This window comes from Haliaeetus albicilla, chromosome 8, assembly GCF_947461875.1.
Source record: "Haliaeetus albicilla chromosome 8, bHalAlb1.1, whole genome shotgun sequence".
NCBI lineage: Eukaryota > Metazoa > Chordata > Aves > Accipitriformes > Accipitridae > Haliaeetus > Haliaeetus albicilla.
Window position 1 is genome coordinate 38,795,095 of NC_091490.1, and position 15,496 is coordinate 38,810,590.

The 15,496-nt window shown below is 56.4% G+C and overlaps 3 protein-coding genes across 6 annotated transcripts; 2 read left to right on the plus strand and 1 right to left on the minus strand.

Annotated features, from left to right (window-relative positions):
* Positions 1-43: 43 nt before the first annotated feature.
* Positions 44-5,211, plus strand: CD320 (CD320 molecule). 3 transcript variants are annotated; one of them, XM_069790007.1, is made up of 5 exons: positions 44-823; positions 1,096-1,305; positions 2,306-2,383; positions 2,736-2,884; positions 4,751-5,211. In XM_069790007.1, exons 1-4 carry the CDS (start codon positions 742-744, stop codon positions 2,879-2,881), a joined length of 516 nt encoding a protein of 171 aa, XP_069646108.1. In that variant the 5' UTR covers positions 44-741; the 3' UTR covers positions 2,882-2,884; positions 4,751-5,211. The 3 variants fall into 3 exon arrangements, with proteins under 3 accessions (XP_069646108.1, XP_069646109.1, XP_069646107.1); XM_069790006.1 differs by having other exon boundaries at positions 565-823; positions 3,326-5,211; XM_069790008.1 differs by lacking the exon at positions 4,751-5,211 and having other exon boundaries at positions 2,624-2,837.
* A 1,524-nt stretch (positions 5,212-6,735) lies between these two features.
* LOC104316461 (potassium voltage-gated channel subfamily V member 2-like) lies at positions 6,736-10,789 on the plus strand. Of its 2 annotated transcripts, none has more exons than XM_069790005.1 (2): positions 6,736-8,356; positions 9,758-10,789. In XM_069790005.1, exons 1-2 carry the CDS (start codon positions 7,101-7,103, stop codon positions 9,909-9,911), a joined length of 1,410 nt encoding a protein of 469 aa, XP_069646106.1. In that variant the 5' UTR covers positions 6,736-7,100; the 3' UTR covers positions 9,912-10,789. The 2 variants fall into 2 exon arrangements, with proteins under 2 accessions (XP_069646106.1, XP_009915199.2); XM_009916897.2 differs by having other exon boundaries at positions 6,763-8,351.
* A 1,210-nt stretch (positions 10,790-11,999) lies between these two features.
* On the minus strand, positions 12,000-15,458 carry LOC138686501 (bone morphogenetic protein 2-like). The gene is made up of 5 exons (XM_069790011.1): positions 14,683-15,458; positions 14,446-14,582; positions 13,922-14,044; positions 13,252-13,450; positions 12,000-12,856 (listed from the first exon to the last, which is right to left on the minus strand). Exons 1-5 carry the CDS (start codon positions 14,996-14,998, stop codon positions 12,450-12,452), a joined length of 1,182 nt encoding a protein of 393 aa, XP_069646112.1. The 5' UTR covers positions 14,999-15,458; the 3' UTR covers positions 12,000-12,449.
* Positions 15,459-15,496: the final 38 nt, after the last annotated feature.

A 15,496-nucleotide genomic window follows, 5' to 3' on the forward strand; every position in this document is an offset into this window, starting at 1 on the left:
CAGCGTAGTATGTGCCTTCGAGCTCAGGCTGAGCGGATTTGTAAGCTGCAGCTGAGATACCACCACTTAAGGACACACCCCAGCCAAAAAGTACCCGATGCTCTGACTTTGTGGTGAGAGAGACGAGTTAAGTAGCCTCACCACTCTTGCCACAAGTGCCCGATGTCCTGGTCAGGCTGCCCTGCTGCAGCTACAACCTTTCTGGATGCTGAGCCGCTGTAGTTCGGTCCCTCCCCAGCGACAGCGGGTCACCTGGGCTCAGGCCGTGCTTGCAGCGAGCTACGCTCCTTATTTCTCAGCGGCCGGCGGGAGGGTACGCCTGTTTCCAGAGGACGCCGGGGCAGCGCCGACGGAGTCAGGCCGAGCCTTTCCGCAGCCGGCGGCCTGCCAGCAGCCGTTCTACCCCTGCTGCCTCAAGGGGAAAGCGTAAAACTCACGGAGAGGAAGCAGGGGCGGTGGGAGGCGCAGCTCGGCTCCGCGGCGGCCGAGGCCGAAGCGAGCCGGCGGGGAACGGGACCAGGCCCGGCCGCGGCCTTGCCCCGCCCTTGCCCCGCCCCCAGCCGGGGGAGGGTCCCGGGGAAGGGCGGGGCCTCCCCAAGGGCACGCGCCTGCGCCCCGCCCTCCCGGAGCGCCCCCATTGGTGGCGGGCATGCCCGCGCGCGTGCGCTCTACCAGCGCGCGGCCGGCTTTATAGGAGCGCAGCGGCGGCGGCGCCCGATCCTACCGGTGGGGGCCCGCGGTATGGCGGTGCTGCCGGTACTGCCGGTGTTGCTGGTGCTGCCGGTGCTGCCGCTGCCGGTGCCGCCGCTCCCGTCAGAGAACGGTGAGGGGGGGGGCGGGGCCGGCCGGGCGCGCGCGCCCTCGGCTACACCGTAACTCGATTGTGCCTATTGGCTCCCCGCGCACGCCCTTCGCTCTCATTGGCTGCTGCGCTCGTACGCCCTGCGCGCGGGCTCACCTCAGCGAGGGGCTTGGGGGGGGGGGGAGTGGGGGTCCCGGTGGGCAGCGGCGGCGGGGCCGGGCCGGGCCGGGCCGGGCGGGCAGAGATGCCCCGGCTCCCCCGCGGCTCCTCACCCGCTACTCCGCTCCCCGCAGCATCCCTGTCCGGCTGCCCCCCGGGCCTGTTCCAGTGCAAGCCCGGCGACGCCTGCTTCCGCCTGGAGTGGATCTGCGATGGGCACCCCGACTGCGAGGACGAGAGGGACGAGCAGGACTGCGGGACGGACACCCCGGCGGAGCCCAGCCCTGACGGCTTTTGGGTGACCCCGCCGCGGAGCTCGGCGGTGCTGCCCACCGGCAGCGCAGGTAGGGGGCCGTGGCCCCTTCGGTCGGCCGGGGGGGGGCCGGTGGGCTGAGCCCCGGCTGGCGGCGGCCGTGCTCGGGGGTGATAACCCCGGCTGAAGCCTTTCTTTCACCTCTGTCGTGCCTAGCCTCTCCGAGACAGTTGCGATCCTCGCAACTTGCTTCGGGCAGAGGAAGCACTGCGGGGTTAGCCCCACCTTAAGCTTCCTCCTGTGGAGACGGTTTTTAAACACCTCGGGGCTCCCTCGGGAAGTGCCTTTGAAGTACTTTCTTCCATAACATGCAATTCTGGCTGCTTCCTTCCAAGAAGCCAGTGATACTGGAGTCTCTGTCCACCCTTCTGAGCTCCTCTGATTTCTGGGGAATGGGCAGGTTGAAGGGAAAAGGATGGGGGAAGCACTTCAGGGCTGTGCGGGCAGGATCGGAGCAGCAGACACTGATATCTGTCAAGCTGAAGGGTGTGTCTGCATCCCCGGGACTGTTTGTGTCTGCTGCTCTGCTCCGAGATGCTCTGGAGCTTCCTTTGTCACAGACCTGTTGGCTGAGGTGCTTGAAAGTGCTGTTCCACCTTCCCTTACCCCAGGTGTCCCTGTGGTGTCTGGGAGCTGAAGCACTGTGGATGTGGAGGGGAGGTAGACTACCACAGGCGTGAGAGACTGTATTTGGATTTGATGCCTGCACCAACTCAGTTGGCAGGTGGTGAGTTGAGCTGTGTTTTGGTTGTACCTGGGGCTCCCCAGTGCCACGAGGAGAGGTTAGAATGCTGCAGCTGCAGCTGGGAGACTTCCCAGCTTTTCCTGTTATCAGTTCCAGTATGACTTTTTTTCCTTTGATGTGGGCTAATCACAGTAATGGAAGATAAGGTTTTGCTTGAATTGAAAAAGGCCTCTTGGCATGCTTGAGGTGAACTGGGAACCCAGCCAGGTTTGGATCGGAGACTGCTTTGAATGCTGACCATAAGGTGAGTTGGAAGCCTGATGGACTTCCTGCTCTTTCCTTGCAGAGGCTTCAGCTACGCCTGTGCCTGGGGGCTCTGTGCCATCGAGGAGTCAAGGCCGCAGGTGGATCTTGATTATTGCAGGTATGTGAGATTCAGAGTGCTGCACATGGTCTTGGTCCTGGCTTGGGCTATAAATTGAGTTTCCAGATGGAGTTAATTACAGACCTGTATCAGCAACTGCTTTCATTGGGCTGGGAGGGCTAGGGGAGGCCTTACACCACAGCTTAATCATTCCTCTGACTTGGACTCACTATGTCCTTGGAAAGGCCATTCCATGCAATCTGGCACTAACTCACTTCCTCTCTGTCCTTTATCCTTGAGGGAAGCTGCTGGTCTCTAGCTGTTGGCTAACGCTGTTGAGCAGCACAGCCCAGTACTGATGTCCAGACCAGGTGCTGTGAGTGGTCCTCTGCTTGTGCATTCTCCTCTCTAGTGCTCCTGAGCATCTTGGTAGCTGTGGGTTCTATTCCTATGTGGAGCCTGTCCAAAGCAAAACGCAGATCTGACATCTTCAGCCTTGAAAAAGCATCCAAGGAACAGCTGATGCCTGACAAGAGCCAGACAGGCTCATTTCCCTGAATGGTAAGTTTCTTGCACCCTGTGCACCCTGTATGCATGAGGGAGAAATGCCTTCTTGCCTGGTGTTTCTAGCCTCTTAGAGCTTTCCCCTCTCGGAGCAGCTTTTCCCAGCTGTTCCTGCTGCTGGTCAGCCACATGCTTGGGGTTTCAGTCTGCTCTGAAGCAACAGAACTCTCCCCTTACCTTCATTCCTTGCAGTCAGGTATGAAGGCTCTTACTTGACTGCAGGGACAGCTGCACAACCTAATCTAAGAAGATGCTGGCTTCTTTTGATAGCGATGTGCTGGCCACTGTCCTTCCTGTGCTGCCAAGGACACTGAGCACTCATGCTAAGATACTAATCTGATGTGGGTTGTTTTCCTCCACTTTGCACAAACTGAAGTCAGACCAGGTTTTTGCTCAAAGGACTGTCAATAACCAGGTGTTTTTCTGTTCTTGTAACAGAGGTCTTTACCATGAGGTGAGAAGATGGGACTAGCCTGGTCTCCCTACTGCTCACCACAGAGGCTGACTGAATTGGACATAAGCTCTCAAATCTGGGTTATTACACTGGAATAACAAGAGAATGCTCCCCTTGGAAATGGGTCTTAGATTGTGGGACTACTTTGGCTCTGGAAATAGCACAGGACCTACCCTGGTGCTGTGAAATCACCCGTCACAAAGGTGGTAGAAATTTCTTCATTGTTCTTGCCTCTAGACGTTGTTAATGCTAATTCTCACCAGTGTGGCCTTGGGCCCAAAGATTTTATTCTCCATGAAATGACAGATGCTAGGTGCTATTCAACTGTTTCCTTCCACTTCCAGCCAAGAGACTTTTTTCACTTGCCCCATTCTTCCCCCTGGATTTTGTCAGGGAATAGGGGCTTTCTCATCTGTTTCAGTAGGAACTCGCTGACTCCGCACAGATCAGATGTATACTCCATGTTTGCGCTAGTGTTTTGATGCTGCTCAGTCTGAGGTACAGGAAGCTTTTACTGACAGGTCAACCACAGAGGTGAAAGTTAAAAAGCTTCCTGTCTGCTCTGGCTTTGCTGCGCTGCTACCTGGAGTCAGTGTGGGGCAAGCAGCTTGTCAGCACACTCCCTTCCAGCAAGGATCTCTGCCCTTTGCAGAACTGCACTTTCCACCCCAGTGCTGAACCCTGGATGTTGCTTCTCTTAAAACTGTTAATGGTGTCTTCCTTAAAACTGTTTCGACATGAGTGGTGTCCCTCAGGGGTCTGTACTGGGACCAATGCTATTTAATATCTTCATCAGTGGCATGTATAGTGGGATTGAGTGGACCCTCAGCAAGTCTGCAGATGAGACCAACCTGAGTGGTGCAGTTGATTCATTTGGGGGAGGGGATGCCATCCAGAGGGACCTTCAGGCTGGAGGAGTGGGCCCATGTGACCCCCATGAAGTTCAACAAGGCCAAGTGCAAGGTCCTGCACCTGGGTCAGGGCAATCCCTGGAGAAGAGAAGGCTCCAGTGAGACCTTATTGTGTCTTTTCAATATACAAAGGAAGCTTGTAAGAAAGATGGAGAGAGGCTTTCTACCAAGGCCTGTAGTGACAGGACAAGGGGCGACAGTTATAAACTGAAAGAGGGTAGATTTAGATTGGACATAGGGAAGAAATGTTTTATGATGAGGGTGGTGAAACACTGGAACAGGTTGCCCAGAGAAGTTTTGGGTGCTCCATCATTGGAAGTGTTCAAGGTCAGGTTGGACGGGGCTGTGAGCAACCTGATCTAGCAAAAGATGTCTCTGCCTGTGGCAAGGGGGTTGGAAATAGATGATCTTTAAAGGTCCCTTCCAACCCAAACAATTCTGTGTTTCTACTGAGGTTTTGAGTGTTTGTTTTTTTGGTTGGTTTTTTTTTTTCCCCAGCTTGAAATAACTCATGTCTTGGATCAAACACTGTCTGTGTATTGTGACGTGTGTAGCTTTTTCCGAACGGCTGAGTGCTGTACACTTTTCAGAAGAACTGGCAGCCCAGGGAGGAAATCACTGACCAGTGCCTCTAGTTCAGTGTTGACCACATACTCCTTGCACAAGTGTTCCCTAACTGCAAAGAAGATAGAAAGCTGCTGCCTACGCTACTGATCTCTGTGCCTTAAAGGTGAGAACTTGGCTTGCCAAGCAGACACTGGTCATCCACCTTAGAGCAGGAGTCTTCCACTCCTGGACAGCGTGTGTGTGCTGCTATACCCCACAGGAGAAACTTCTATATGTGGTATGGAGTACTGAGTTATTTGCAAGGGTGCACACAACGTTGCTTCTGTTTCCATAGGGACAAGTGGAAATAGCTGTTGGCAAATGACACAGGGGAATAAAGAACTTGAAACTAATGAGTTCTGGATTTTTAATTTTTCTTGGATTTGTGCATTTGCTTGAATGCTGTAGTCAGGAGGCCAGGAGCTGCATCGCCTTTGGATTGTCACATCCTGGGAAAGAGAACTTGTGGTGGGTGGGCTGGCACGGGCAGATAGGGAAAGCAAGTGCTGCTGTGTCTGCCCAGGACTGAAATGACTCTAGCACACATCAGCTGTAATAGAAAAAAATGAAATAACGGGGAGCAGAGTGTGTGAAGACAAGAGAACCCGCTGGCATTGGCACCAGAGGTGCTACTGCAGAATAGATGACAAGTGGAAAGCTTAGCCAAGAGCAAGGTGAAAAACTTAAGACTTCCTGAACTTGTTCCTTCTTCATTAGAGCAAGTGAAAGGAGTGGGGTGCCCAGCAGAGTGGGAAGGTGCTTCAGAAATCCCAGCAGGACAGGGCTGAGCTAGAGCTGATAGAAGTGCTTGTGCTGTCAGGGCCATGTGGCAGAGGTCAGCTGTCACCAGCCTGTCCCAGATCATCCTCTTACCTTGAGCTGCTGAGCTGAGACATGCTGTTCCTATCACATGGGGCCAAGTCCCTTGCTCTGTGTGATGGGGAGCAAGGCCAGTGGGTAAACTCAGCAGCTGCAGCCTCTTCCCCCCTGCAAGATCATGCAGGTTTTGCTTTGTGATCCCTGGGCTGAGTGTTTCAGGGCTGAAAGAAACACATTTTTCTGAGTCTTGTGCCAAAACTTGGGGCCATGTTTGTGACAGCAATTTCCCTTCCTCTGTCTGGTGCCAGAAGCATTTTTGTTGTCCTAATCCCCAGGCTCAGAGACTTCAATTGTAGTGAAGCTTGAGCTGCTTTTCAGCCTAGAAGCAGCTTTGTGTTCCAGGTCTCTATATTTAATTAGATCAGTTCATGGAAATCAATGTGATATTTTACATGGTGAGGTAGGGTTGTGTTCCAGCGTAAGACATCAAAGGTCAGCCCGTTTAATTTTGGTTCCCCTTTTACTTGCTCATCCAAAGGATTATTTCCTCCTCTTCAGCTCCTATAGTTCAGGGGAACTTCTACTGCATACTTGCATTTCCAGTGTCCCATTCCATGTTCCTGCCCCTGCTTGTGGGAGTAATGGGGCTGAAGGCCGGTGTGATGAGCAGGTGGCACAGTACAGCAGTGCAGGAGCAATCTGTCATGTTGGGGATCCACTTGGGCACTGCATGGAAGGTCAGATGGTTCCTTCACCTATTCCCCTGTAAATCTGTGCTGTGGGGTTTTGAGGCACGAGCTGGGAGGTAACAACCGTTTCCCTTCTTTGGGCTATGAGAGCTGATGAAGCAGAGGCAGCTGCATTAGCACTCGTGTGCTTAATGAACGACTGGTGCCAAGAGCAGCATCTGTTGTGGGGGTACAAAGCTGATACAAATCCTGTATATCTGCACTTTTCTGTGCCTGGCAAGGGAGGTCTTTCAGGGTTAAATCAAGGCAAGTTCATGCTCTCTTTTCAACTTGCTACCGTGGGTGCCCGCCTTGGAAACAGGGTAGCGTGTGACAAATGCAAACAGCTAATAAGAACAGAGTAAGGAAAAAGAGGAGTGCAGGGCTGGAAATAGTTCCTTACATAAAGGGCTAGTGCTTCAATCTCATTATTGTCTTAAGGAGCAGACACTTAGCTGCCTCCGACTCCTGCGATGCAAACTGCAATCTGATAAGCAATCAGCTTTGGGAACCTGGCAGGTGCCACATGGCACCATGACATGGCCAGTGCCCCTCAGGCAGCAGCTCACCACTGCTCCTTTGAGCTCACAGCACTTGTCCCAGTCAGCGTATGCCTGGTGGGAGCGCTCCCATGAAGGCAGAGCTGCTGTCCCGCAGCCCATAACGGGATTCACTGCTTTGGAGGGTCAGGCACGATGAGGCAGCTGGGGATGAGACGTGCGAGTCTCTCTGCCAGCCTGAAGATAGGGCATCGCCGGGGCTGCTGCCGGACACCGGACGAAGAGGAAGTCCATATCCCGTTTGCGCAGGACAGCCTGGTAAAGCAATGGAGCTCCATGCAGAATGTGACGGACAGAAATCAGGAGAAAAGCAAGACTCCCATCCAAAGGAACAAGTACTTGCTCAACATTAACGTGGGTGGCAAATTGTTCCAGATATCTTACAAGGTCGCAGCCCGGTATCCCGTCACCAGGCTTGGGAAGCTGGCCATTTATACAGACCCTATGAAGAAGCTGCAGCTCTGCGATGACTACTCAGTGCAGAAGAATGAGTACTTCTTTGACAGAGATCCTTCAATTTTCCACTACATCTTCCACTTCTATTGCAGCGGGGTCCTGTGGGTAATGGATGAGATGTGCCCCAGTAACTTTGTGGAGGAAATTGAGTACTGGGGAATCCATCTGAAATACTCCCAACGCTGCTGCCGGATCCTGTTGGAGGAAAAGCAAGATGAACTCAGTGAGTACCTGAAAATACAGAAGGAGCTGGAAGCAGAACTGGAGCCCCTGGACTCCGCAGAGCAGTTTGAGGGCAAATTTCTGGGACGGTTTCGGAAGATGATCTGGAACCTTATTGAGAACCCGTACTCTTCTGTTGCAGCCAAGATCATTGCTGTCTTGTCGAGCTTCTTTGTGCTTATCTCCATCGTGGGCATGACACTGAGCACAGTGGAAGAGATGAAACACAAGACAGGGAAGATATGGATGGAGCAGCTCGAGATGATCTGTGCCATCTTCTTCACCTCTGAATACCTCATGCGGCTCATATCCTCCTCCAGCTTCAAGAACTTTTTGCGGGCAGCGTTTAATGCTGTAGACCTGGTGGCCATCCTGCCCTTCTACATCCAGATCTTATTTGAAAATCTGGACGAAGGAGACACGCTTTACCATGAGGAACTGCACAAGGTGGAGAATGTGAGCAAGCTGGGCAAAGTCCTCAAACTCATCAAGCTCATGAGGATCTTCCGCATCCTCAAGCTGGCACGCCACTCCACTGGCCTCCGGGCCTTCGGCTTCACCATGCGCCAGTGCTACCAGCAGGTTTGCTGCCTCTTCCTCTTCATCGCCATGGGGGTCTTCACCTTCTCTGCTCTCATGCACTCAGTGGAACATGATGTCCCAGGCACCAACTTCACCAGTATCCCCGACGCATGGTGGTGGGCAGCGGTAAGGTGTGAGCACCTTCTTCCAGAGAGGGGTGCGGTGGGGCTCTGTGGGTAGGGGCTGCCATGGTGCTCAAGGGATTCACCACTGCTGCTGGCCAGGAGGCAGAAAAGGGCCTAGTCTTCCCACCAGCTCAGAGAAAAGAAATCAGGGATTTGGGCTAAGCTCAGAGGCTCAAAAGCTGGTGCTAGGGGGGGATGGTAGGGACAGAGGTGGTGGCCTGGGAACCTCCAGGCCTGGGTTAGTGACAAGGGGGATGTAACTCAGCCCGGACTTTATCTGTCATGGGACCCAAGTGTTGGGTGGATGTGATTCAGACCCTGTGGGCATGGGGACCACCACCTGGGACAGTCTGAGGCTTGTGCAGCATTGCAGCCTGGCTGGGCTCGGAAGACGTGAGGGGGTCAGAGTTTGTGGGGCTGAGCCAGGGGACCCAGGGCTCCACACAGGAGCCAAGGAATTGTGGTCACACCATGCCTCAGCCCATGTCCTGAGAGAGGACACAGACTGGGGTGTGCTGCACCCAGGGACAGAAGCCCCTGTTTGCTGCCCTGCTTATGCTAGGAGCCGGCAGCTCTGCTGAGCCGAGCACTATAATAAATCCAGGATTACCTCTGAGGAGCAACTAAAGCACTTGAGAGCCAGGGGTTATGAGGGCATTTTGATTTACGGATTAAATGATCCCACAGGTCACTTCTGCTCTTATAATCCCCCTTGGCCACCACAGGCTGCCTGGTTCAAATTCATCCCACCCCGAGGAAGTGCAAAATCACTCAGCAAAATCACCAGATTTTAGTTAAACACCACAGGCTGATCCTATCCCTTGTCAGCATGACTCCATGCAAAGCCCAAATCTCTGCCTCAGCTCTAACCCTGTCCCCACAGTCCTACTCCCTTGTTATCCAAGCTCAGTTCCTCCAGGTACACTCCTGGGCAGTGGCTCTGCTTCCCTTCGAGGGAGGGTCCGGGAAGCGTCGTTCCCGTGGGACCAGGCAGCTTACAGCCAGGAAGCACTGGAGCCACCACTCTGTGGGGGCAGGAAGCTCCAGCAGACAGTCTGGCTGCTGGAGAACGTTCAGCTAGGTGATGTCCAGCTGCTTTTTTGAAGAGACGCACGCAAAGGGGAGGAGGGGACAGGGAGGGCTGCCTCTGGTCTCTGCTGTTGGGGCCTCATCCAGCCCTTTCCTTGGGCTCTCCAAGCCTGCTGGGTACAGCCCAGGGAGCTGAGCCCTGGCCATGCAGGCTGCTGGAGCAGGGACAGCTGAGCTGGCTGCAGCCACAGTGCAGTGTCATTCGCAGCTGATACCCAGCTCCCACCCAGGGGCAGAGGGAGGTGGGTCTCAGTACCGGCAGGCAGGATCTGCTGGGCTTGTTCATGTAGGATTTTATCCTTTCCCTTCGTCGCCCAGGTCAGTCTCTCCACTGTGGGCTACGGAGACACTGTACCCGACACAGTGCTCGGCAGGATGGTGGCATTTGCCTGCATCTCTTTTGGCATCATCCTCAACGGCATGCCCATCTCCATCCTCTACAACAAGTTTTCTGACTACTATGCCAAGCTGAAGGCCCATGAGAACGAGACCAACCACTCGCTCAAGCTCTCCAGGAGGATCCGCTTGAAGGAGCGAGTCCTGCACAAGCTGTCGGAGTGCTGCAGAGCTGACCCCCGCTATCACCACTGACCACCAGCCCTTCACCCTCCGGACACCCCGTCCACCAGGATGCATCCTGCCCTCCAGCCTGGCTGTCCCTCCAGCAGGTCCTGTCCCCTAGGGAGGCTCCACAACTCGGGCAGCAAGCAGCAAGTCACAGCAGCATCAGGGGGGTCTGCTGTTGTACAGGTGCCGCTGCCAGCTCAGGCTGTTTGGAAGGATGAAATGTGCCCTTGACTGTGTTGTGACCTTCCTCAATATTGCATGCTGGACGCTTCTGTCTCACAGAGCTGTCAGTAAAGGACCAGCTAAAGAGCGTGCTATACAGCCAAGGCAGGACATCTGTCTGTCATGGTCTGGGGCATGGGGCACCCTGAGGACACAGGGAGTGAATGGTGGGATGTATGGGGCTGAGCTCTGTCACCTTCCTGAGGATGGGCACCCATGATGAAGTGAAGCCCAGTGTGACACCTGTGGAGGCACTGCTCAGGGTTGAGTGGGGGACACACAGAGGCTCCCCCCACCAGGCAGTGGCTCGGGACCCCATGACTCCTTCCCAGCCGAGCAGACGTTCAGCCCAGGCTGAGTCCAGCATGGGGATTTGCGTGAAGGTCCACAGAAAAAACTGCAGCCATGCATCCTGCCAACCCACTTTCCTTCCCACTGCCCTGGGGGCACAGTCCTGGCTCGGGATGCTGCCGCAGTGGGAACCACAGGCAGCCTGGGGGTGCAGAGCTGGCAGCTAGAGCATCCCCAGGAATAGGCATTTAATAAACCAGGCCAAAACCATTCATTGCCTTGGATTACTGGCCAGCCACTTTGTGTAATTAATTCAGTAAATTGCTTGTAATTTGGGCCTGAGGAGGGAATGTCTCCCCAGGGCTTACAGCCACCTCTCCTGCCCATCGGTGGGAGGTCAGGGCTCTCGTGGGATGCAGGTGAGCCTATCAGCATGTTGGTTTTGGGATGAGGTGCCTGGCCCTGGGTGCATTGGAAGAGGAGCTGGGACATCTGCATGTGCTCAGGACACAGCGTTTGGCTCTGCCCTGTGTTCACATCCCTGGGGCAGTGGGGGACACGCTTGTGGGGCACAGGGGAAGGATTTGCCCTTTGGCGTGAGACCGTATCTAGTCAATGGGCTCCTGGGGGGGGGCTCACCCTTCACCTGGGTGGGATGGGGAAAGGGACCCCAGGCTGCAGGGCAGGCAGTGGTGGGGAAGGGCCAACAGCTGCTGGTGCTGCTTTCTGGTGAGTGGTGGGAGGAAACTGGTCCCTGTTGGCCCAGGGTGGGATTTGGTCACTTGCAAGCTGGGCTTGGAGATGAAGAGCTGCTGGAGGGGTCCTGGTGTCAGCCTGGGACCACAGTTAAGCTGCTGCTATTGGAAACTCTTGAAAAGAGGCTTAGAGGCACTGAGCCCTCTGGCAGGGACAGCCACACTCCCACTGAGTCCTGGATCGCAGGGGACAAAGGGGCTGTGCCAGCACGTGGAAGATAGGGACCCCTGCCCTGACCCCCAGCACCTACACCCAGTCCCCGGTACCCACATTGACACCCACCCCCTGTATACCTCCCCAGCACCGACCTAACGCCACGATGCTGGTCAGCTCTGTTTTCCACCCCATTTCTCTTCCACAAGGAACCTTCTCTCTGGGCACGGTGCAGCCTCCTCTGGCCATCTTCACCCAGAGCCGTTCTTCCCCACCACCCACCTGCCCTGGCAGCATTACCTCTGGGCACCTCCACATCTCCCCTCAACCCCAAACCCTGTCACCGCATCCCCCCCTCAGCACGCCCCCCCATTGCAGACTGGCTGATGGATCCTGAGATCATTCAGCTTCCAAGGAACAGGGCTCACCAACCAAACTTCCCCCTGACCCTGGAGACTGCACTGCAGCTGAATCTTCATCTCTCTGCTTGCAGCACCCCTCCCTATGCCTGCAGGGTGTTTGCTCGCCCTTGGCCAGCTCTGTCCCAGGCAGCGGTCCCACAAGCAGCCCCTTGGAAAACGGCACTTTTAATAGTTCCTCTGAATTCATTTTACAAGTCACAATGCAGAAATGTACAGACATTTACAGGTCATTGTACAGGCAGTTTCTGTCATATATTAGTGCTCTTGCTATATACATATAGTACAGCCTGCGGGAAGCCTCTGCACGGGCAAGGAAACCTGCACCCCCGCACGGGGCACCCCAAAATGGAGCTGTTGCCCCGGGGCTGCCGAGTTGCATGGGCTCATTCAGGTCGCTCTAATCAGAGCTCAGCCCTGAGCCTTCCCGGGCACTACCAGGGGTGACACCACCTGGGTCAGAGCCGGGCACCCCCTTGCTTTGCTCACCCTGGTCTCTTTTAGAGGGCTTTGTGGGACAGAGACCCCCCCCAGAGATGCTCTGGAAGCAGTAGGAGCAGCCTACGCTGGGGCGGCATTTCCACCTTCCTTCTCCTCCTGCCTCAGTGGCAGCCGCAGCTCCCAGCCACCATGTCGTCATATTGCTTGAGGACCACGTTCTCATCATCGTCGAAGTAGAGGAGGTTGATGGAGTAGAGCTTGTCGGGCACGCAGCAGGGGCTGCTGACGCCCTCGCTCAGCTTGAGGGCGTTGATGATGGACTGCACGGTGGCGTGGTTCGTCGGCCGCATGTTCTCGCCCAGCGGGAAGGGGCAGGAGCCCTTGCAGTGGTAGGCGTTGTACCCCCGCGGTGAGATGATCCAGCCGGACCAGCCAATCTCCTCAAAGTCCACGGACAAGGGATGCTTCTGGCAAGGCTGGAGCCGGTCCAGCGAGCGCGTGCTGCGAGGCCCGGTCAGCCTGGGCACTGACATCTTGGCAGGGACAATGGGAGCCTGGGGCTGTATATCTGCCAGAAAGAAGCACCTGATGCCATTAGCCATCGCACAAGCCTGGGAGGAGGGAGAACATGCTGCAGCCCCCCCCCAGCCACCCATCCCCACAGGTTTTTTTCTGCAGCCGTCTGGTACAGCGAGCCCTTCAGTCACAGCCTGTCACCAGCCCAGGCAGAGCCACCAGGAGGTGACAACTCACAGCCCCATGGCCGCACTCATCAGGGCAAGCAAAATCCAGATTTACATCTGCAAGCCTGCACAGACTAAACCAGAAAGGAGACGGCCTCTCCCTCTGGCCAGAGAAGGAGCTTTGGATTTGAAGGAGCCCACCTGCAGGGACCACCCCAGTGCCCCATGGGCGAGGGGACGGCGGCACCAAGGGAGCCGTGCCAGGGCCTGTGGGACCCACCTGGGAAGCCGGCCATGGGCAGGGAAGCTCCCCGGCGCCCGTCATCCGTGAACAGGACCAGCATGGGCTTCTTGCTCTCGTGGTGGTCCCTGCTGGATGCGAACTGCAGCGGTGGGGGGTCGAGCGGGCTCCCGCCCAGGCCCTGGACCGTCACCAGCAAACCCTGATTGCTGCTTTCGTCTTCCATCCAGTCACGAACCTGGGGAACCAAACCGGTGTCACCATGGCACCGCGGGCCAGGACAAGCACTATGCTGGTGTCCCTATGGCAGGTGCCAGGCCAGCGGACCCAGCGCTCTGTCAGCAGCGGGGTGGTGTGAACCCGGACCCCCTCCCTGTGGCCACACTCCATCTCCCAGCCATGGGAAGGGGCTGTGCTGCTCCAGGGCTACAGCACAGGGGACGTCACGGCAGGAGCCAGCACCAGCCTTACCTGCAGAGCAGTGGGACCAGTCTGGGGCAGGATGGAGCAGCCCCCTGGGGCTCTTGGCAGGGCTCTCACCCCCCCTCCCAGAGGCTCTATCCCCCCCACACTGCTGCAAAGACTACAGATAGGAAATTGCATTGGAGCCCGAAAGGCTGCTGGGGGTGAAATGGGTTAAAAAAACCTCCCGCATGCAAACCCCCAGGGTTCCCTCTGTGCCACCCAAACCAAGGGAAAAGCAACTCACAGCCTGCGTGATGGCAAAGACCTCCCAGCCCGAGCCCTGGAGCGAGACAAGCCTGGCTGCCAGCAGCTTCTTCCCTCCAGGGGTGTCCAGCTCGTTCTTTGCCAGCACTTGGTAGACGCTGACCTGGGAAAGGCAGCAAAGGGCAGTTACCACCAGCATGTCCCCTTTTCCTGAGGGGAAAGACACCAGACATAGGTATTGGGGAAAAAAAAAGGTGGGAGATGGGGGAGTTGTCAGCTTGAATTTGTCACAACCCACGGGTGCTTTGGCTGGTGCATGCACAAACCAGAATGATGTTTAAGAATCCCCCATGGTTAAATCATCATGATTCTCTGTGCAACGCAGCGACATTCAGTCGTATGAATTTCACAGACCCAGACCGTGCTCCCGCTGCAGGCAAGTGACCGCAGTGTGCCAGTGGCATCCCCGGGCACAGGTTGGGGCACATCCCCATTCCTATACCCGTCCCCAGCCCCATGCCCATCCTGTCCCCATCCCCATCCCCATCCCATCCCCCTCCTCACCTGGCAGAAGTGGTGCTTTTTGGGCCCGTCGGTGGCCCTTGGCCAGAGGCGGAAGAGATGCAGCTCTGCCATCAGAATCTTCTCGTACTTGGCCACGCTGGAGAGGACGAAGAGGAACCGCATCTTCTCACTGTGAGCTGGAGGGAAGGATGGGTTGAGAAGCGGAGCCAAACCAGGGGCAGCACCTCTGCCAGCTGCGCTGGGCCCCTTCCCACCGCCCTGTCCCCCCGCCCTTACTTTTTTCCAAGAAGCTGCGGACCGTGTTGCCCTCCAGGATGTCGGGGTTCTTGGTGACACCGTCCGCGTTGGCGACGGTGTTGAATAGATCCACCATGTACTGGGGCGGCTGCTTGAAGTGGGCCGGGGGGGGTGGAGGGTCCTCCATGCCAAAGACTTCCAGGAGCCTCTTCAGCGCCTCAGCCCGCCGGCTTGCTGCGCCGGCCGGACTCTGGCACGCCGGCTTGGCCAGGGCCAGCAGCAGCAGGATGGTCCCCAGCATGGTTCTGGTGTCCCTGCCCCAGCCAGACTCCCCCCTGCCTCCCCAGCGCTGCATTTATAACTCGCTGGAAAGATGGAGTGGAGTCAAGTATGCACAAGAGCAATCAGGAGGGTAAAGAGAGCTAATTGCCATGCTAACAAGGTGTGAAACTGGGCTCCTGGGTGCCCAGCACCAATTAGCCCCAGTACACAAGCGGGGAGGGGGGAGGACAGCTCGCCCCAGCGCTCCCCGGGGCTGGCAGGGGACACGGGGGTCTGGGGCTGCGCAGCCCCTCCGCAAGGCCCTGGCTGGGCTGCGTTTGCTCTCTGTAGGAGACTAACTGGTTTTTAATGATGGCACTAATGGGACAAACAGGAGAACCTCTGTGTGGAGGAATGCAGCCCCCCCCCCAACAGCCAAACGGGCTGGAGGAGCAGCCCCTTCCCATCCCTGTCCTGCTGCAGCAGCTCCTGCTGCCCCACGTCACGGCCACTGCCGGGTGGGCTCGGTGTCACACCGATGTCCCCGTCCCACAGCCCTACCAAGGTGCCCGGGGACCCTTCATACAGCAGG

Excerpts from the sequence above, each read along its gene's own strand:
- LOC104316461 (XM_009916897.2), top strand. The coding sequence starts at position 7,101 with ATGAGGCAGCTGGGGATGAGACGTGCGAGTCTCTCTGCCAGCCTGAAG. Across the intron at positions 8,352-9,757 it reads ACGCATGGTGGTGGGCAGCG|GTCAGTCTCTCCACTGTGGG; the intron begins GTAAGGTGTGAG and ends TTCGTCGCCCAG.
- LOC138686501 (XM_069790011.1), bottom strand. The coding sequence starts at position 14,998 with ATGCAGCGCTGGGGAGGCAGGGGGGAGTCTGGCTGGGGCAGGGACACC. Across the intron at positions 14,045-14,445 it reads AAAAGCACCACTTCTGCCAG|GTCAGCGTCTACCAAGTGCT; the intron begins GTGAGGAGGGGG and ends TGCCTTTCCCAG. Across the intron at positions 13,451-13,921 it reads TCTTTGCCATCACGCAGGCT|GTTCGTGACTGGATGGAAGA; the intron begins GTGAGTTGCTTT and ends TTGGTTCCCCAG.
- CD320 (XM_069790007.1), top strand. The coding sequence starts at position 742 with ATGGCGGTGCTGCCGGTACTGCCGGTGTTGCTGGTGCTGCCGGTGCTG. Across the intron at positions 1,306-2,305 it reads GCTGCCCACCGGCAGCGCAG|AGGCTTCAGCTACGCCTGTG; the intron begins GTAGGGGGCCGT and ends CTTTCCTTGCAG. Across the intron at positions 2,384-2,735 it reads GTGGATCTTGATTATTGCAG|TGCTCCTGAGCATCTTGGTA; the intron begins GTATGTGAGATT and ends TCTCCTCTCTAG.